The sequence below is a fragment of the Erpetoichthys calabaricus genome, chromosome 13 (genome assembly GCF_900747795.2).
Source record: "Erpetoichthys calabaricus chromosome 13, fErpCal1.3, whole genome shotgun sequence".
Lineage (NCBI taxonomy): Eukaryota > Metazoa > Chordata > Cladistia > Polypteriformes > Polypteridae > Erpetoichthys > Erpetoichthys calabaricus.
The window spans coordinates 10,002,402-10,024,347 of record NC_041406.2 but is presented as its reverse complement, the minus strand read 5'-3'; the positions used below and the strand labels follow the sequence as shown (position 1 = coordinate 10,024,347).

The 21,946-nt window shown below is 45.1% G+C and overlaps 1 protein-coding gene across 2 annotated transcripts in view; it reads left to right on the top strand.

Annotated features, from left to right (window-relative positions):
* Positions 1-736: 736 nt before the first annotated feature.
* gask1a (golgi associated kinase 1A) overlaps positions 737-21,946 on the top strand; it is a 99,180-nt gene continuing 77,970 nt past the window's right edge. Inside the window, exon 1 of one of the 2 annotated variants that reach the window (XM_051935651.1) lies at positions 737-1,155. Coding sequence is in view for 1 of the 2 variants with exons in the window: in XM_051935650.1 (XP_051791610.1) it covers positions 1,119-1,151 (33 nt within the window). In the remaining variant the exon portion in view is untranslated. The remainder of the gene's footprint in view (positions 1,156-21,946) is intronic. The other variant, XM_051935650.1, reaches the window with a different exon arrangement.

Here is a 21,946-nt window from a genome sequence, read left to right as displayed (position 1 = left end):
ATACAGTATAGCGCTTTTCACATCCATTCATCCATTATCTAACCCGCTATATCCTAACTACAGGGTCATGGGGGTCTGCTGGAGCCAATCCCAGCCAACACAGGGCACAAGTCAGGAAACAAACCCCGGGCAGGGTGCCAGCCCACCACAGGCTTTTCACATCTATCTATTATATGGTGCCTTTCACAACTATCTATCATATAGTGCCTTTCACATCCATCTCTCTATTATATAGTGCCTTTCATATCTATTATATAGCACCTTTCACGTCTATCATATAGTGCCTTACACATTCATCCATCTATTATATAGCGCCTTTCACATCTATCTATCTATTTAGCAATCTAATTTTCCATTCCTCTCCATGCCATGTTTTCGTCCACTGGGATCCCGAGGTGGTTCGTCGTGTGGTGGGCGCGGCAGGACGCTCTGTCAGTGTAAACTCCCAACCTCTCCTGTTATTCCAACGAGAGCTGGCGAGTTGTGAGATTAAAAGGCGGATTTTAAGAGCGCCCTGGCAGCTACTGCACTACGCGGAGCGCCGACGTCACTGCTACCGTTTTCTTCTTTTAATTTCCCCCTTCTGCTTCCACCGATTAGCGAACAAAGCGCACTTCGGCTCTATGTGCATATTGGCGAGCTACTTGTCCTTTTTTTGTTGTTATTTGTAGCGCGACTGCAGGGTGGGGCTTTTATTGTGAAAGGACGCTTCAATTAAACGGGCCTCTCCCGGGAGGGGAGCTTTAAGATCTGATTGGCTTCACACACCACAAAAAAAAAGGGAAAAAAAAGAAACGTGCGCTCCGTGCTCGCATTGTTTGGGTGAAATGCCGGCTTTGCAAACTATTCGAGGTGCACTTGGCGGAACCTTTGGTGCGGTTGTGGAAGCCCGTCATTGTTCTCTTGTGTTAGCTGCTCAAGGAGTTAAAGAAAACTTTTTTTTTGGGAGTCTCGGAATGCCTGAAAGGACGTGTATGTACGTGAAAACGAGTTTAGGGGGAGGAGAAGGAATTTGAGGACCTGGGCGGACAAGCGAGAAAGAGAGAGAGAGAGAGCGAGCGAGCGACTCCCCTCCGGTGTGAAGAGCGCTGCGGGACTCGAGCGGCACTCACGTCTGAATGCGGACAGCTGAGGAGAGCTGCCGTGCCACGGTAGGTGTGCTTGAGGGTTTTTATTTACAATTCTTGTTGTATCGTTTAAGACATTTTAATATCTATTAAACTGAACTGTGCACTGCTGCTGGGACACTTCTGCGTGTTACCCTTTATAATAGATATGCAAGCCAATGGGGAAGCGCTGCAGCGCGCAACGTGGACAACGCTGACGATAATAATAATAAAAAATGCGCTGCTAAGTAATCGAATGAGGCGGAGAACTTTGCCGATCCTACTGCGTGGCGTCACCGATCACACAGCCTGACAATTTGTGTGTCTTTGCTTATTTTCTGGTATCTGTGTCACAGTGCCATGCGTTTTGTACTTTTCTGGTGCAAACATATAATACAATCTAGCTGTCCTATCCTACAGTTTTGGGGAGAACGCCAACCGTCCCGGTGTCGTTCCGAATTCAAACCCAAATCCATGTGCTCGAGGGTTACCCAAGCGAAAAAGTCTTTCTTAAGGTAAATGTGGAAGTGCAATTGGTTGATTCTGTCCTAATATTGGGTGGTGATCGTAAGATCACATTAGTTTGTGTGTTATTGCATCGAGAGTCGGGTGATATCATTCGACTGTAGCTGCAAGAGAAGTTTAGGATGTTGTTAACACCCCCTGCAGAAATAACCCCAAACGCAAGTGTCAGGATCACTTCAGAGTTTATCTGCCGACACCTACTGACCGGTAGACGATGTAAAAAAAAATATATATATATATATATGACTATGGCTGCGACTCAATTTAAGACGGGGGGTGGGATGGTGGACTTGCATTGTATTGGGTTGTGCGGTTCCACGTTGAACCATCGCTGCACAGACATCTTTTTTTGGGGGGGGGCTGGGGGGGGGGGCTTTGGGTATGAAATTGGTTCTCTGATCTTTGAAAAGGATTGTAACATTTTAGGCAAGCGTGGTGGTGGAGGCTTTGGAGGCTGTGAGTTCAAATCCAACTTCTGTCACCTTGTGACCCTGAAGAAACCAATTCATCTGCTCGTGCACCAAATAAAAGAACTGTAACTGATAGCATCTCTCAAAAGTTGTAAGTCACCTTAGATAATGGCGTCATCTAGAAAATAAGTACACTCTTTAAAAATAAAGGCGCCCCCGGATTGGTATGGCACGGTGCCATAGGAGAACCATTTTTGGTTCCCAAAAGACCCGTTCAAATAAAGGTTCCAGAAAGAACCCTTTATGTATTTAGCTCTTTCACAGACTCCATACACTAAGTGACCATTAATAGATGGTAGCAGATGTGTAAAATACCAACGGGTTCCTAATTTTAAAAGTAACACTGGCCAAGCGGTTGGTGTCCTGCTGGATAGTAGAGCCATTTAAGACCTTTTAGAGGCCCTGAGCGCTTTTGGTGCCACCGTGTATATAATATATATGAGCAGCACTCCCTGTCGGTGGACGACTGAACGGGACAAGAACGATCACGTGAGACACGTGTGGCACTTACCAGATCCGAATTTGGTTGTATTCCCAACAACAAATATGTATTGTGACGTGACTTGCCACTGCATGGGCGGTTGGGGGGAAAACACTTCGTAAGGGCTCGGGGCACCTCCCTAGAGAAGGAGAGAGAACTGAGTGACAGGGATCAGGGTTAATTAACGGTGCGTGGAGAGAAGGGGGGGGGGGGGGGGGGGGGTTTGGTAGTTGTCTCTGGAGCGAGAGGCAGACCGCAATCAGGTTGAGACGGGAGCGAACAGTTAAAGAATAGGCAAGAGGTAGATAGGACGAAAGCGAATTATTTTTGTTATTTTGGAGGTGTTCCCGTGACCCAGACAATGGGCATATATCACGGTTTATCCAATTAAAAGACAGTCGGCATTTGCAAGCGACACCCGAGTGTGTTTTACTCGACGGGACGGCGCATTATCGTTAACCTTTATTACTATTTTAGTATTATTGTGTGTGTATATAATATGTTTGTGTGTGTGTGTGTGTAATATATATATATATATATATATATATATATATATATAAAATATGTTTGTGTGTGTATTACATACACACAATAATACTAAAATTTCTATGGTGCCCCCCCCCCCCTCCTTTTTTTGATGCTCTGAGCACGCGCTAATTTGCCTAATGGTTAATCCGGCCCTTTTAGGTGGCCGTTTTTTTTTTTTTTTTTCTGCATATAAATCCTTTCAAATGCAAAAAAACCGTCCCAGATTGAAACGGTGCTTAGTCAAGCAAAGGTTCTACGAAGAACCACACAACCCAGTAAAGAACCAACATTTAAAAGAATGCAGTATAGTAATATTTGTGCAGTACTATATTAATTACTATATTAATGAATAGTGTGTGATATGCTAGCTGTCATGGGCTCCAGCACTCCCCGCGACCCCGTAAATCGGGTTACAAAATGACATGACAAACAGATCAAGGAACGTATCCAGTTGTTGTTCATCCATCCATTTTCCAACCCGCTGAATCCGAACACAGGGTCACGGGGGTCTGCTGGAGCCAATCACAGCCAACACAGGGCGCAAGGCAGGGAACCAATCCCGGACAGGGTGCCTATCCACCGCAGGACACACACACACCAAGCACACATTAGGGCCAATTTAGAATCGCCAATCGACCTAACCTTTATGTCTTTGTACATGGACTTACTTTGGAGGAAACCGGAGCACCCGGAGGAAACCCATGCAGACACGGGGAGAACATGCAAACTCCACGCTGGGAGGACCCAGGAAGCGAACCCGGATCTCATTACTGCGAGGCAGCAGCGCACCGTGCCGCCCTCCAGTTGTTGTGCTAATTTTAAAATCATGAGCCCATTTGAAGTTTGCAAATCTGTTGTCGACTATTCACGATTATTTTAAGGAGACCGTTAATGATTTTTTGGAAACCGTCGTGAGGACGGTCCTTTTGGGAACCCAAAATTGTTCTCCAATGACATCGCTCCGCTCCTTTAAAAAAAGAAAATGTGCATCGCGTCCCGGAATTGAACAAAAATCGTCAATTTTTAGCCGCCCAAAAGTCGAAGACGACCCCCCCCCCAAAAAAAAAAAAAACAGACTACGAGTCCATGTGCAGTCAGCCCAGGTCTTTGGTTTTATTTACGTCTATAGCACACTCGCTGGATATGTACACAAGTGTCCCTGAGTTTTGGCTTTGAAAAGCAGGTCACTCTGGGTTAGGTTAGCGCAGTTTTCATAATTTCCTCCCTCCCGGTTTACCCGGTGGTGCAGAATAACCAAAAAACTACGGTAAACCACGACGTGCCTGTTCATTTGACGACTCCATGGCGGTCCCGGTCGGGTTCTCCTTCGCCCCCTCATTGAGTGGATTTCACGCGCCGGATGTTTCATAGCTGAAGCCTGCGGTGGATTTTGTGTCCCATCCACGACTACTTTCCTGCCTTACGCCGATGCTGCCAGGGCTGTACGCGGGTTGCGGTCTTGTACTCAAATGACCGACTGCGTTAACAGAGCAACTGTAAATCTTGGAAACGGTTACTTTTTTTTTTTACCCTTAGCTGGCAATTTTTGGTTCATTTTTAAATTTTTAGTGCCTGCTGGGATGTCGGCGCCTCACAACATACGAGTCAAAGATTCGTTATATGTGTAGAGTTTGGATGTTCTCCTTGTGTGTGTGTGTGTGTGTGTTTGTGTAAAAACAGATTTATAAATCTTTTCTAGGTATTCAGATTTTCTTTCTCCCGTATCCCCAGAATTACCCCATAATTTGCAAATGTGGGGGGTACGGGAGCCAATCCCAGCTGGCATAGGGGAACAAACTCAAGAAAAGGCGAACATCCGCCCCCAACACCCCAAACGCACACTCGCCAATCCTCCTAACCTGCATGTCTCCGAGCGCCGGGAGGAAACCCAGGCAAACATGGGGAGAAAATCCCGAGTCCACGTCGAGGACTAAGAACGCAATGCAGTGGTCTCCTACTGCGAAACAGAAGCGCTGCCACCACACTGAAAGACCCCCCCCCCCCCCCCCCCCCAACTCACGCGTGTTCGGTAAATCCGTGTATGTGTGTAGACCGTCGACATCTCGGGACCTTTTTTAAAAACTCATCGGCAGTGGCAGCGCGCGGAAACTTTCCAAAATAAAAGTCCCTTCGGCTGTGCCAAAAAAAAAGAATGAACCATGAGTGACGCCCGTTAACGACCTGAGCGTCACGACCTGCAGTTGCACTCTTTAACAATCAAGGTGCCAGGGTGGTCCTTCGGAGCGATGCCGTGGGGGACCCATTTTGGCTTGATAAAAGGCCCATCCACACGAAGGTTGCAGAAGGAACCTTTATTTCTTTATTTAGATCCTTAACGGGCTCCATATGGTGAATAACAAAGAATAGACAGTAACGGATTTCTGGAACACCAATGGCTCGTGATTTTTAAAGGGCTGTTACTAAATAGGAAAACACAGGCTAAATGCAGATTTTCTTAATCTGTTGTTGTACTGCTCGGTAGCCGACCACATATTAAAAGATTTATTTTTTTTCTCTACATATTAGAACGTTTTTTCAAAGCTGGAAGAACTGACTTTATATCCAAATAACCCGCCCCAGAATGCAATGGTGTTACGAGAAACCACACAACCCCAGTAAAAGAACCATAAAGTGTCATTAAAGCACTGGGACTTCCGAGAGTGGCAGAGCAGTGAGTGTTTTTTTTTTTTTCCTCCCCCGAACACGTGTTGATTTGTGTACTCCGAAAAAAGGGAGCCTGCAGCAATGCGTGACAGGACCGGCGGGGGCGCTAGACTAGCGCAGCGGGCTCGTAGCCGCGTGTGTTTGTGCGCTGAGCAAATCCACGCCGCTGAACTTTTTTAAAAAGATATTTATTTGAGTAATAAGAGTTGCACTACGGAACAGGAAAGCAAATGAAACGTTCACATATTAATATCAAATATTAGAATAAAGGAAACGAGCAAAAGACATCTGCAATATTAAACTCCATAAGTGTATAGAAAATCGTTGAATAACGAACTGCAAGGCTTTGTGGCTCATCATTCACACTTTTTACATATACGCCAGACATTTTAAGTAAGGGAAAAGTTAAATAAGATACTACAGCTGATCCGTTGACACTTACCAGTGAATTATTTCCCAAAGTTTTAAAAACGGTAATCGGAAGCAAAGTGGTATAATCAAAAACGTTATTCTCATAATAGAATACACCCATTTAAATTAAGCCTTTCGGCCCTGACATCCTATTACTAGGACATCTATGCAACCATTCTTGTAAAGCACAGGTACATTTGCAGCCGTTGGAACCGGGCGTGCTGCTGTTAGCGCAGACTGGAGAGAGGTGGCAGTGGCAGTGGCTTTGGGCGCCGCCTGGTGGCATACAGTCCGCGAAACACGGAAGTGAAAAAGGACGCTTCTGTGCACCACATAGTTATAGTAAGTAGCTCCACTTTCAATTTTATTTCCTCAAGAAGATGCAAGTATTTGGCAGCTATTGTAAAATAATAGTGATCATCCATCCATCCATTATCCAACCCGCTATATCCTAACTACAGAGTCGCAGGGGTCTGCTGGAACCAATCCTAGGAAACAAACGGGTGCCAGCCCACCGCAGGGCACACACACACACACACACACACACCAAGCACCTAACCTGCATGTCTTTGGACAGTGGGAGGAAACCCACGCAGACACGGGGAGAACATGCAAACGCCACACAGGGAGGACCTGGGAAGCGAACCCAGGTCTCCTAACTGCGAGGCAGCAGCGCTGCCCACTGCGCCACCATGCCACCCTAATAGTGATCATTTTTTTGTTTTTTTTTTCATTTTTGAGTTTCCAAGACACCCCAGAGGTAGAATATCTCACAAATCATTTTTCCTATAAAAACAGAAAAATCCAGGGTTAGAAAATGATTAAAAAAAACGCACTGTTAAACTTCATGCCAATCTGTGTGGTGGGCACTGGCTCAAAGGGGGAGAAGAGAACTATATGGGACACAATTGATTACCTTTTTAATTTTGGGTATAAATGACTGCCTTTTGAATTATTATTGTTGTTATTGGGTGGCGCAGTGGTAGCGCTGCTGCCTCGCAGTTGGGAGACCCGGGTTCGCTTCCTGGGTCCACCCTGCGTGGAGTTTGCATGTTCTCCCCGTGTCTGCGTGGGTTTCCTCCGGGCGCTCCGGTTTCCTCCCACAGTCCAAAGACATGCAGGTTAGGTGGATTGGTGATTCTAAATTGGCCCTAGTGTGTGCTTGGTGTGTGTGGGTGTGTTTGTGTGTGTCCTGCGGTGGGTTGGCACCCTGCCCGGGATTGGTTCCCTGCCTTGTGCCCTGTGTTGGCTGGGATTGGCTCCAGCAGACCCCCGTGACCCTGTGTTCGGATTCAGCGGGTTGGAAAATGGATGGATGGATGGATGTTGTTATTGGGAAACCTGATTGAAATTTCTGGGATTTTATAATAGTTGAGACCTTATAATATTTACATATTCTTACAGATTTAAATATGTATTTAGTGTACAGTCCAGTCATGATATACAGAAACGTCAGGGGGATCTGCAAAGTCTTAGGATGTCTCACAGGGCTGCTCGATCAACTGAGTCGAGCGCTTTACGAAAATCGACAAAAGCTGCAGAGAAATTCTCTCTTGCCGATATTCGCGTTTGTGCTCCATGAGAACCCTCCGTGCCAGGATGCGGTCGATGGTCGACTTCTTAGGCGTAAAACCAGACTGCTCCGGTCGCTGGTAGGTGAGCAAGCGATCATGGATTCTATTGAGGACGACCCTAGCCTTACCCGGCACCGAGAGCAGTGTTATCCCCCTGTAGCTGCCGCAATTCAGGCGATCAGCCTTCCCTTTCCAGGTGGGGACGACAAGTCCCATTTTCCAGTCAGTTGGGATGATGCTCTATGCATTCATCGTCTTGCCGTACTTTTTTGAATGATTTCTTCAGATATTTGTTTCAGTGGCACCTGCTGTTGCGAGGAGGCTTTGTGGTTTAATTTTCCCTTTTTCAATGGCATGCGAGTGTTTCTGGACTCCTATGCGTATTTTTCAGTAGTTATTTTATTTTATTGCTCCATGGTGCACTGTTGACGCTCCCATGGCCATTGAAGTCACTGTCGGCGGTAGCCAGGGGGTCCGCACAGGCACTCTGACCGGCATGTGGCTACGTACCAAGCTGCGATACGCTGTGTGTTCTTCTCTCCTGGCCAACATTAAGTTCTTCAACGCCACATATCAGTGGGATCGGACCACCCAGACTCTTCTCCCCATGTGCATTGATGAGCCTTGGGTGACCAGGACCCTGCTGCTGGTTCATGGGTTGTCCATCCTTGGACCACTTGTGGTAGGTACAGACCACCCCCACAAGAGCAGCCATTTTGGAGATGCTCTGACCCCGTCGTCTGGCCATCACAGTTTGGTCCTCGTGAAAGTCGCTCGGATCCTCACGTCAGAGCATCCAACATGCCACCATCAAGAACTGACATTCCACTTGTTGCCTGTGACTGGTGCCATTGTGACAAGATCATCCATGTTAGCCACTTCGCCTGCCGGTGTTTTTTTGATCGGTGTGTGCTTGTAATGTGTTACCAGTTTAGGTCAATGGGGATTCAAAATGTCTCCGTCACTCATCATGAAGGAGCTTTGATGTGGTTTACACCGCGTTGCTCGTCTTCAGATTCCAAGGTGGCCAGTGACAATTTGGTGCATTGTGGATTGAAGGCAGATGACGTTCAAGGGTTAAACCTCCCCAACCTGTATTCCGTGAATTCCTTTGTAGGATTTAATGTTGGTAATTGAATCCTCCTGCACTCGCAGGCCCTCCCGCCTACGGGTGAAGGGTGTGTGTGTGTGTGTGTGTTTGGTGATTTCTAAAATGAGGGCCTTCGGCAGCTTATGGGGGCCTCACTGCAGTGAATGGTGCTGAGATGGCAAAAGCACGCGAGGCCCTCTGAGTCTGTCAGGGTGGTAATGGCATCCGCTGGTTTGGTCCTGTGTGTGTGTGTGTGTGTGTGTATAATATACTGCTCAAAAAAATGAAAGGACCCCTTTTTAATCCGAGTATATCATCAAGTCAGTGACACTTGTGGCCTATTGATCTGCTCAGTTCAGTAGCAGAGGGGCTTGTTCATCAGTTTCAGCTGCTAGAGGGGCGACACTGAGACGACCTCCAAAACAGGAATGAATGGTTTAACAGGTGGAGGGAGGCCACGGACATTTTTCCCTCCTCATCTGTTTTCTCACTCGTTTTCCATTTGTCTATGGTCAGTGTCACTACTGGTGGCATGAGGCCATACCTGGACCCTACAGAGGTGGCACAGGTAGTCCAACTTCTCCAGGATGGCACATCAATACCATGTGCCATTGCCAGAAGGTTTGCTGTGTCTCCCAGCACAGTCTCAAAGGCATGGAGGAGATTCCAGGAGACAGACACTCAGTTCCTCCAGGAGAGCTGGACAGGGCCCCTCGTAGAAGGTCTTTAACCCATCAGCAGGACCCACCGGTATCTGCGCCTTTGGGCAAAGAGGAACGGGATGAGCACTGGCAGAGCCTACAAAATGACCTCCAGCAGGCAGGTAGGCCACTGGTGTGAATGTCTCTGAGCAAACAATCAGACTTCATGAGGGTGGCCTGAGGGCCCAACGCCCTCTAGTGGGCACCGTGGAGCTCGATTTGGCATTTGCCATAGAATGCCAGAATTGGCAGGTCCACCACTGGCGGGTGCCCTGTGCTTTTCACAGATGAGAGCTGGTTCACCCTGAGCACATGTGACAGATGTGAAAGGGTCTGGAGAAGACGTGGAGAACGTTATGCTGCCTGTGACAACGTTCAGCATGAGAGTTTTGGTGAGGGGTCACTGATGGTCAGTCTGGGGAGGCATATTCATGGACGGACACACAGACCTCTACAGGCTAGACAACGGTGGGCACCTTAACTGCCATTAGGTATCGGGATGAAATCCTTGGACCCATTGTCAGAACCTCTGCTGGCTCTTCCTGGTGCATGATAATGCCCGGCCTCGTGTGGCGAGAGGATGAAGGAATTGATACCATTGACTGCGCCCCCATCCCACCCCCTCACTCGCCTGACCTCAATCCGATAGAACACCTCTGAGTGGGACATTATGTTTTGGTCCATCTGATGCCTGTGCTGCGCATCGATCATTCAGAAGCCTGTACAGCAGATGTCCCTTTGTCTCGCGGGACGTCACTTGTCTTCTGGGAAGATCACGTCTCGTCTCCCTCCCAAGATTTTTAATGTCTCTATTATAAAAAAAAAAAAAAAAAAGTCTGCTGATCAGTGTCTTAAAAAGCCAAATGAAAGTCTTTGGGAGTCCACATATAATGTTTAAAAAAAGGAACCCCACCGAGGGGGCAAATCCTTTATATAGACAGGAAGAAGGACAGTCTGGACTCTGCTAGTCATTTGCTGTTGTGGTTGAGCGCCTGCCGTTGGCCTGCTGCAGTAATGCGTTGAAATGTTTTAACATACGGCAGGCACAAGTCGGGCGATTCGGGTTCAAGGGTGGCCGCCACTTAGTTAAACTGTTTGGCTGAGTAGTTTTAAACTCTGACGTGCTTTCATTTGCATCTTTTAAAATAGGCATTTTGTGCTTTTCATATTCCTATGTAACCATACAAATGTTCGAGACTAGCACCAGTAAGTCAAAATTCGTGAGAGAGGTCCGTTTCGGTGTTCTACCAGAATGTTTTTGGCAGTTTCTTTCATGAGTATACAGTGATCCCTCGCTATATCGCGCTTCATCTTTCGCGGCTTCACTCCATTGCGGATTTTAAATGTAAGCATATGTGAATATATATCCCGGATTTTTCACTGCTTCGCGGATGTCTGCGGTCTGCAGTACGTGTGCTTCCTCAGTTGATTTGCCCATTTGAATTGAAACAAGGGACTCTATTGGTGGATGGCTGAGAAGCTACCCAATCAGAGCATGCGGTTAAGTTCCTGTGTGCTGCTGATTGGCTCAGCGATGGAGTGCTGCATTAACCAGGAAGTACTAATCTCACTCATTCATCATTAATGCACGTTACTGCTACTGCTGCAGGAGCCGTGTCCAAGCGCCAACAGAAGATGCAAATGATTGCAGAAAAGGTAAAAGTTTTGGATATGTTGAAGGAAGGGAACAGCTACACCGCTGCAGGACACCATTACAGCATCAATGAGTCCACGATCCTTTTTATTTAAAAAGGAGGAAAAGAATATAAGATCTACGGCCACAGTGTCTTTTAACCAGGGCGCAAAATGAGTGGCAAGTGGACGTTTTAAGGCAGTAGCTGGATGGAATCTGCTTTAGGGATTTGGATTGAAGAGTGATGGAAGAAGAACAACGGCGGTGCTACACAGTCGCCTGAAGAGGATCCTTTAGAAGAGCTGTAACGCTATCCTTTGTAGTGCAGTAAAATTAAACTCATCGTTATCGGACAAGTCGTCGTGTCATTGTTGGTGAGTAACCATAATTATTTCTGTACAGTACTTATTACATGTACATAGTTTAGTGTCACTGTACACACATTTTACTGTATACAATTTTTCTTGCATTGTACGTATTTATTGCTGGTGGCCTGTCTGTCGTAATGGCTGTAACATATGTGATATCGGAGACGCTCGATATCTTTAAAATAATATTTAGGTTTTACTGTACATACATAATTTCAACGAATCTTACCTAATATCTAAGAGAATACGAAGGGTTTATGCTGTATAATTGTGCGTGAAATGTTTATAATAGTGTGGGAGAGTTTATAAGGGCTTAAAATATGTTCATATGGTTATTTTTATATATGGTTTCTACTTCGCGGATTTTCTTATTTCGCGGGTGGCTCTGGAACGCAACCCCCGCGATGGAGGAGGGATTACTGTATAGCGCCTTCCCAAAGGCTTCACATTCCCAGTCACTTTCTTCACATCTTGTTGTGTTGCAACCTTCTGCTAAAATCCTCTCCATTCATTTCTTCCCAAATCAGCTAACACTTCATACTTGCACCTCAGAATGGCAAAGTGGAAAAAAGGACTTTAGAAAATTTGAAAGTTTATTTAACAATAACCGAAATCCTCGGACCCGTTCCTATACAATACAGTCCAACTTATTTTTTTTGGATGGATGGATAGTTCTAAATTGGCCCTAGTGTGTGCTTGGTGTGTGGGTGTGTGTCCTGCCCGGGATTGGTTCCTGCCTTGTGCCCTGTGTTGGCTGGGATTGGCTCCAGCAGACCCCCGTGACCCTGTGTTCGGATTCAGCGGGTTGGAAAATGGATGGATGGATGGATGGATAGATCAACTTTATTTGTCCCCATGGGGAAGTTTGCCTTTTTACATAATTAAAAACATAAGTAGATATCTAAATAAACTAGCCGTCCCCCACGGCTACGCCTGCATATTAGTGAAACGGGACAGTGAGGAGGTCCTGCCCAGCTCCCTACTCCTGACGTCACTCTTCTCCCCTCGGCCCCCAGCCTCTGTTTCAGATTAGTGCGAATATATCACTCCTGCAAGTGAATTCTTAGCGCAATGAGAGAAGTCGCAAAATCAACTGGAATGTTCAAGCAAATTCTAGAAAAACAGAAATCAAAATCCATTAAGTAGTTCTCTTGTGAAAAGTGGATAGACAGACAGACGTTGGATTTTATATACAGTGCATCCGGAAAGTATTCACAGCGCATCACTTTTTCCACATTTTGTTCTGTTACAGCATTATTCCAAAATGGATTAAATTCATTTTTTTCCTCAGAATTCTACACACAACACCCCATAATGACAATGTGAAAAAAGTTTACTTGAGGTTTTTGCAAATTTATTAAAAATAAAAAAACTGAGAACTCCCATGTCCATAAGTATTCCAAAGCCTTTGCTCAATACTTTGCCGATGCACCTTTGGCAGCAATTCCAGCCTCAAGTCTTTTTGAATATGATGCCACAAGCTTGGCACACCTATCCTTGGCCAGTTTCGCCCATTCCTCTTTGCAGCACCTCTCAAGCTCCATCAGGTTGGATGGGAAGCGTCGGTGCTCAGCCATTTTAAGATCTCTCCAGAGATGTTCAATCAGATTCAAGTCTGGGCTCTGGCTGGGCCACTCAAGGACATTCATGGAGTTGTCCTGAAGCCACTCCTTTGATATCTTGGCTGTGTGCTTAGGGTCGTTGTCCTGCTGAAAGATGAACCGTCGCCCCAGTCTGAGGTCAAGAGCGCTCTGGAGCAGGTTTTCATCCAGGATGTCTCTGTACATTGCTGCAGTCATCTTTCCCTTTATCCTGACTAGTCTCCCAGTTCCCCACAGCATGATGCTGCCACCACCATGCTTCACTGTAGGGATGGTATTGGCCTGGTGATGAGCGGTGCCAGGTTTCCTCCAAATGTGACGCCTGGCATTCACACCAAAGAGTTCAATCTTTGTCTCATCAGACCAGAGAATTTTCTTTCTCATGGTCTGAGAGTCCTTCAGGTGCCTTTTGGCAAACTCCAGGCGGGCTGCCATGTGCCTTTTACTAAGGAGTGGCTTCCGTCTGGCCACTCTACCATACAGGCCTGATTGATGGATTGCTGCAGAGATGGTTGTCCTTCTGGAAGGTTCTCCTCTCTCCACAGAGGACTTCTGGAGCTCTGACAGAGTGACCATTGGGTTCTTGGTCACCTCCCTGACTAAGGCCCTTCTCCACCGATCGCTCAGTTTAGATGGCCGGCCAGCTCTAGGAAGAGTCCTGCTGGTTTCGAACTTCTTCCACTTACGGATGATGGAGGCCACTGTGCTCATTGGGACCTTCAAAGCAGCAGAAACTTTTCTGTAACCATCCCCAGATTTGTGCCTTGAGACAATCCTGTCTCGGAGGTCTACAGACAATTCCTTTGACTTCATGCTTGGTTTGTGCTCTGACATGAACTGTCAACTGTGGGACCTTCTATAGACAGGTGTGTGCCTTTCCAAATCATGTCCAGTCAACTGAATTTACCACAGGTGGACTCCAATGAAGCTGCAGAAACATCTCAAGGATGATCAGGGGAAACAGGAGGCACCTGAGCTCAATTTGGAGCTTCATGGCAAAGACTGTGAATACTTATGGACATGTGCTTTCTCAATTTTTTTATTTTTAATAAATCTGCAAAAACCAAGTAAACTTTTTTCACGTTGTCATTATGGGGTGTTGTGTGTAGAATTCTGAGGAAAAAAATGAATTTAGTCCATTTTGGAATAAGGCTGTGACATAACAAAATGTGGAAAAAGTGATGAAGCGCTGTGAATACTTTCCGGATGCACTGTGTTGAGATACACACACTAAAAAATATATATATATATATATATATATATATATGTTGCATAGTTTTACTGTCAAATAAAGCAAAGAGTATGCAACACGTGTTTCGCCCTCATTTGGGCTCATCAGGCGTACACACTCTACTGCTCCCCTCACAGACCGAATGGCAGACCAACCACAAGCGTGAGTAACCATCCACACAATTCAGGTCGTCGAGACTCAGACTATGAATGCAATGAATAAATATATATAGATATATACTGTGTGTGTGTGTGTGTATATGTGTGTATATATATATATATATATATATATATATATATTGTGGCCGGGGTCCATGCCCAGCCAGGACCCCCTTGCACTCTATTTTCAGGGGGGACAGTGCAATATCTCCCCCTGGATGCTAGATGCCCCCCCTCCCTCACCCCCAGGTTGGAGCGGTGCCTCGGTTTCCCGCAGGGCTCCATAGGAATTGGAGTTGGGTGCAGCCCTGTTGGGTCCTGCAGGCACCGCCAAGGGGTGCTGTAACTGGGACTCCTGAGCCCATGTGGGCAGCGTATTTGTCACACCCGGAAGTGGACTATAAAAGGAGTCGGCGACCACCACTCGGGACAGAGTTGGGTGGAGGAGGACAAGGTTGCCTGGGAGGAGTGGTGGTGCCAGAAAGAGAGGAGCGTGATTTATTTGTGTTTTGTTTTGGACTGTGTTGTGCCTGTGGGGATTACGGGAAAGACATGCCCCACAGGTGAAGAGAAATAATTTATTTTACACGAGCCTCCGTGTCAATCTGTGTCAGGTTGGGTGCAATATAGCGCCATTCTTACTATCTATATATAATATATACACACACATACTTTGGTCTGAACAAAGAACAACATTTAAAAGAGAGAAAACTTCTGACTTGGCAGTCACAGTCCCAATGAGGTGCTTTACATTCGTATTGCTGTTGGTATAAAGGACCCCCATCTCATTTCTTCACGCACTTCTGCTGAATAATTCGTTGGCTGGAAGTCATCCGTGTTCAGTGTGTCACAGATGGGATGTGTAGCATTGTTCATAATGGCAGTCAGGTTTGTCTTCATCCCCTCCTCTTCTACCTCCAAGGGATCCAGAGTACATCCCATAACTGAGCCTGCCCCTTTAATTATCTTGTTGATTCACTTGGCCTCTCTTGCTGTGATGTTACCAGCCCAGCACACCACTGTGTAGAAAATCACACTGACCATCAGAAGAGTTGTACAACATTTGAAGGATTTCACTTCCCACATTAAAAGAACAGTCTTCTGTGTAAAAATAACCTGCTCTGCCCTTTCTTCTATATATCCTCTGTGTTATAAGGCCAGTCCAAGCTATCACTGATGTGGACCCTCAAGTACACAGAGACTCTTTGTTTCTGATGAAAGTCAGTTAATAGTTCCTTTGTTTTGCTGATGTTAATGTGCAGACAATTCTCAAAGTCCTCCCCCTGACTCCCCTCCTCTGTCTTATGCCCCTTATCAACACATCCCATAAGTGCAGAATCATCTGAGAATTTATGCTAGTGATCTGACCTGCTGTTATATTTCTAGTCTGAGGTATACAGAGTGAAGAGAGAAGCAGACAGGCCTGTTCCTTGTGGTACTCCAGTGTTGCTCAAACACTCTTTGAGATTCTGAAATGTAATGCAATGCATTGTATTACTGCAAATGTTTGGGTTACGCCATCTGTTGGAATGACGCATGCAATGCGTTGTATTGCTGCAAATGTTTGGGTTGCGCCGTCTGTTGGAATGACTCATGCAATGCATTGTATTGCTGCAAATGTTTGGGTTGCGCCATCTGTTGGAATGACAAATGCACTGCATTGTATTGCTGCAAATGTTTGGGTTACGCCGTCTAATGGAATGACACATGCAATGCATTGTATTGCTGCAAATGTTTGGGTTGCGCCATTTGTTGGAATGACACATGCAATGTATTGTATTGCTGCAAATGTTTGGGTTGTGCCATCTGTTGGAATGACACATGCAATGCATTGTATTGCTGCAAATGTTTGGGTTGCGCCATCTGTTGGAATGACACATGCAATGCATTGTATTACAGCAAATGTTTGGGTTACGCCATCTAATGGAATTGCACATGCAATGCATTGTTTTGCTGCAAATGTTTGTGTTGTGCCATCTGTGGGAATGACACATGCAATGCATTGTATTGCTCCAAATGTTCGGGTTACACCATCTGTTGAAATGACACATACAATGTGTTGTATTCCTACAAATATTTGGGTTATGCCATCTATTGGAATGACACATGCAATGCATTGTATTGCTGTAAATGTTTACATGCAATGCATATGTTTGGGTTGTGCCTTCTGTTGGAATGACATGCAATGCATTGTATTGCTGGAAATGTTTGTGTTGCGCCATCTGTTGGAATGATACATGCAATGCATTGTATTGCTGCAAATGTTTGGGTTATGCCATCTGTTGGAATGACATATGCAATGCATCCTATTACTACTACAAATGCTTGGGGTGCACCATCTGTTGGAATGACAGACATAGCAACCAGACAATCACATGGATACACTGACACTTAAATCCTTTTAAGGTGGATAACAGATATGCACTTGTCACAACATACATGTAAGTCACAATGATGACATACATGATAGTCGAAGCATGTCATAAACTTTGTCTAATTGTGTGTAATGGAAAGTCATCATACAAAGTCGAACTCCCATTACATTTCTGGAGACCTGAACCAACTGGTTGCCTAAATGGCTTCCGCCAGTCGAAGTGTGTGAAGGGTGAGCCAATGTGACAACCGAATCTCTTCATCATGTCGGATGTCTTTCCCATATCAGCAAAACAGATTGGAATGAAAGCAGAATACCAAGAAGAGAAACACAGAGAGTTGTATGTATTCTGATATGTAAGTTACTTTGGATACAAAGTGCCACCTTGTAAATCTATGTGGTGGGCTTTTTTTTTTCTCTCTCTCCTCACACAGTTAGGTTTCACTTGTCTGCTAAGTGATTGCTAACAGCTTTTCCTTGTTGACTCAGACTTGTAGGACCTGCAGGCGTTTGTTTGAAAAGACACCGACTACTTTTTTTTTTTTTTTTCACAAGTCACTGGCCTGTGCTTGTAGGACGTCCGACTAATCCTGGTTTGTGTTTTTAAAAGTCCAGTGGGCGAGATTTGTGGTCTTCACTGCAAAGTGATCTGGCCAGCACGGCGCAGACTTTGAGTGCTCCTTTAATTTTTGTAGTGGTGAGTCAGACAGTTGGGGGGATCACCCTGTATGAGTGGTGGTCACGGGTGCGCCACAACTGCCCCCGACTCTAAAGATGATGTAATTGAAGATTATGACTGAACTGTCCTTAGCCGAATGTCCGCTCGTGCTGTTAGGAGTGATGCGCATTACAACCTACATCTACTGAAACACTTGGGCACTTTGGCAGTCACGTAACTTGGGGGTCTTTGGGTGTTTCTACATCAGACTCCCTCACCCAGATGACCCAACCAGGGGTGACCAGTTCCCAGCTAGTGCCCAAGTATACATACATAGATAGAACTTTATTTGTCCCCAGGGGAGAAATTTGGCTTTTTAATCCACAGCCATCTTGAAATGTTTTCTGCTGCCTCTCTGGTGGTCTTCCTCTCACACTCACCTGTGATGATCCCATCCCTGTAGGCCTTACATAGTGATAAGGCTACGAAGCATCTGCAGCCCACCCCACCACCCCCTGTCTGAGTCACTCCTCCTTCAGCCCAAAGTACTTTTCCTCCAACTCTCCTTGTAAGGTGCTGGGAGATCTGTCCTGACCATGTGCTTGGATGTTTGGGATGATGTTGGGTCTCAGGGTGGTCCCTGCAATGTCTGGGAATCAAAGCTGCTTCCTCAACTCTACCTTTAACTGTCAGTCAGGTGTCATTCCCAAAAGCTCCACTGATTTGGGCTGCTCTCCAGTTCTGACAAAGGCAATCCTCTGCAAAGATCAGACCAAGCGCCTTGGACCAGCGAGGCAGGGTTAGGGCTACCATCGGGGTGATCCAAGAGTGCGCCCAGGGACCTGTGAACAGTGTATATGCTGTATGTAATAAAAAAAAAAAACATATTTCTTAAGTATCCGAAAAATGTGCACTTTTGGTCTACTTTGACCAGAGATAAAAAAAAAGGGAGATTAAGTAATTAAAATTATTGTGTAATAATTACAATATCTATGGTAATGAACTGAAATGAGACACTTGTAAAGGGTTGGGGTCTCCCAAAGTACCCTGTTTTAATAGCATCAATCCACCTTAATAAAAGCATAAGTGTCTGTCCAGTTGTGTTCTCTGCTATTCCAACGTATGGCACATCACAAACATTAACACTGCTTTTATTTATCCCATACCAAATGGCATATTACAAAGACACACATTGCATGATGCACTACAGACATTAATGTTGAGGTTTATGTTGATCATTTAGATTTCGACTCATCACAAACATTTGTAGTAATATGTGCTGCTTTTGTTATTCCAACAGGTGGTGCACATATTAGACAGGTAGCACAGCTAGTTCCCCTTAACAAAAGGATAAGTGTCTGTGTGCATTGCTATGTCTATGTCATTCCAAAAAAATGTTGCATTACAGCTATTTGTAGTAATACAATGCACTGCATTTGTCATTCCAACAGATGGCACATCACAAACATTTGTAGTAATAAAAATGCATTGCATTTGTCATTCACAAACATTAACACTGCTTGTATTTATTCCATAGCAAAAGGCATATGAGAGACCTATGTATTGCATGGTGCACGTTAATGCTGAAGTCTACGTTGATTATTTAGGTTTCAGCCTGTCTTGGACTAGCTCTGCTACCCATCTATCTTAATAAGATAGATAGATAGATACTTTATTAATCCTAAGAGAGTGTGTGTGTGTGTCTAGTTGTTATGTTTCTGTCATTCCAAAAAACGTTGCATCACAAACATTTGTAGTAATAAAATGCATTGCATTTGTCATTCCAACAAGTGGCGCATCATATACATTTGTAATAACAAAATACACTGAATTTGTCATTCCTGCCGATGACTCATCACAAACATTACAACAGCTTTTATCAATACTGTACCAAATGGCATATAACAGAGACAAATCCATTGCATTTGTCATTCCAACACGTGGCGCATCACAAACATTTGTTTTAATGCGCTGCTTTTATCATTCCAACAGGTGGCGCATCACAAACATTTGTAGTAATAAAAATGCATTGCATTTGTCATTCACAAACATTAACACTGCTTGTATTTATTCCATAGTAAAAGGCATATAAGTGAGACCTATGTATTGCATGGTGCACGTTAATGCTGAAGTCTACGTTGATTATTTAGATTTCAGCCTGTCTTAGATGGGTAGAAGAGCTAGTCCATCTTACTAAACGAATAGGAGAGTGTGTCTGGTTGCTATGTCTGTCATTCCAAAAAACATTGCATCACAAACATTTGTAGTAATAAAAAAATGCATTGCATTTGTCATTCCAACAAGTGGCGCATCATATACATTTGTAATAACAAAATACATTGAATTTGTCATTCCTGCCGATGACTCATCACAAACATTACAACAGCTTTTATCAATACTGTACCAAATGGCATATAACAGAGACAAATCCATTGCTTTTGTCATTCCAACAGGTGGCGCATCACAAACGTTTGTAGAGATACATTTGTAATAATAAAATGCACTGAATTTGTAATTTCTGCCAATGACGCATCACAAACATTACAGCAGCTTTCATCAATCCTGTACCAAATAGCATATAACAGAGACATATGCATTGCATTTCATTCCAACAGATGGCACATCACAAACATTAACATTGCTTTTTCTGAGTCCCATACCAAATGGTATACAGTATAACACACATATACACATTGTATGGTGCCCTGCAAATGTTACCGCTGGGTTCTATGCTGATTATTTAGATTTCCACCCATCTTAGACCAGTAGCACAACTAGTGCTCTATGAAAAGGGAACAAGAAAATCGATTCTCATCGATCCTTCCATTGAAGGGGTCTGTTGCTCCTTTTGGTTGATGTGGCTGCAGCAGAGGAGGGTCCGTGTATAATGAACGATGACTTCCGGGCATTTTGTTCCTTATATGATGCTGTGACCAGAAGGGGCGGGACATTTCATATAGATCCGGAAGTGATGTCGTTGTACCTCTGAGGTCTCCCCCTCTGGCTGGAAGATGGACAGACGTTCATGTGTGTGTCTCACCCCAGTCTGCCCGTCACTTATTTTTGTAGTTGAGTTTGCAGTTATGTGAAAAAGAAAGTACCCCCTCTTTCAATTTTGGTTTTGGTTGGTTTTACATATCGGGACATAATACAAAAACATCTGCTCCTTAGCAGGTTCAAAAATTTATCTAAATCTAACCTCGGGTGTTAAACAACACACAGCAGATTCCACTGTGTCACGATTCATTTAACAAAAATGAAGCTAAAATGGTGAAGCCATGTGTGAAAAACAAAGTGCACCCCTATGAGTCAATAGCTTGTAGAGGCGCCTTTAGCAGCCATAACTTGAAGTCTTCGTTTCCTGTCTCACATCGTTGTGGAGGAATGTTGGCAACTCCTCTTTACAATGTCACTTCAGTTCATTGAGGTTGGCAGCCATTTGTTCGTGCACAGCTCTCTTAAGGTCCCGCCACAGCGTTTTGAGGTCTGGACTTGGGCTAGGCCGTTGTAACACCTCGATTCCATTGTAGATTTGCTGGTGTGCCTGGGATCATCGTCCTGTTGCATGACCCCATTTCGGCTAAGCTTTAGCTGTGGGACAGATGGCCTCACATTGGACTCCTGAATACTTTGGTATACAGAAGACGTCGTGGTCGGCTGGATGATTGCAAGGTGCCCAGGTCCTAGTGGCTGCAGGTTATCAGTCCTCCACCAGCGTGCCTGACAGTTGGCATGAGGTGTTTGTGTTGAGATGCTGTGTTGGGTTTTCGCCAAATGTGACGCTCCGCATTCTGGCCAAACCTCTCCACTGTGGTCTCATCTGTCCAAAGGACATCATTCCACAAGTCTTGTGGTTAGTTGAGATGCAGCTTTGCAAACCCAAGCCGTACTGCCATGTCCTTTTTAGAGAGAAGACTCTTTCTGCTTTTCTAATTGCATTGTCACATGCTAACTCAGGCCTGTAGAGTCGGAGATGGAGCTCTTGGGGTTTTTTTTGCATGTTCTCTGAGCACTGCAGGGGCCAACATTGGGCTGAATTTGCTGAGACGTCCACTGCTGGGAAGACTGCCAAGTGTCCTGAATGTTTCCCCACTTGTGAATAATTGTTCTCGCTGTAGAATGATGGACTTCAACTTGTTTGGAGATGGCCTTCTAACCCTTCTCAGATGGATGGGCAGCAACAATTACTTCTCTGAGACCATCCCTGATGGCATTGTATTAGCACAAACCTGAAAGCTCCAGACCAGTAAACTGACAACACTTTTATCGAGGATGTCGGACTTGCTGAAGGATCAGTCAATTGAGTGCGTTGGATGAGCGGCTCATGGCTGATACTCATCCTCTTAATTCCTATGGAAGCAGTAAGGGTGCAC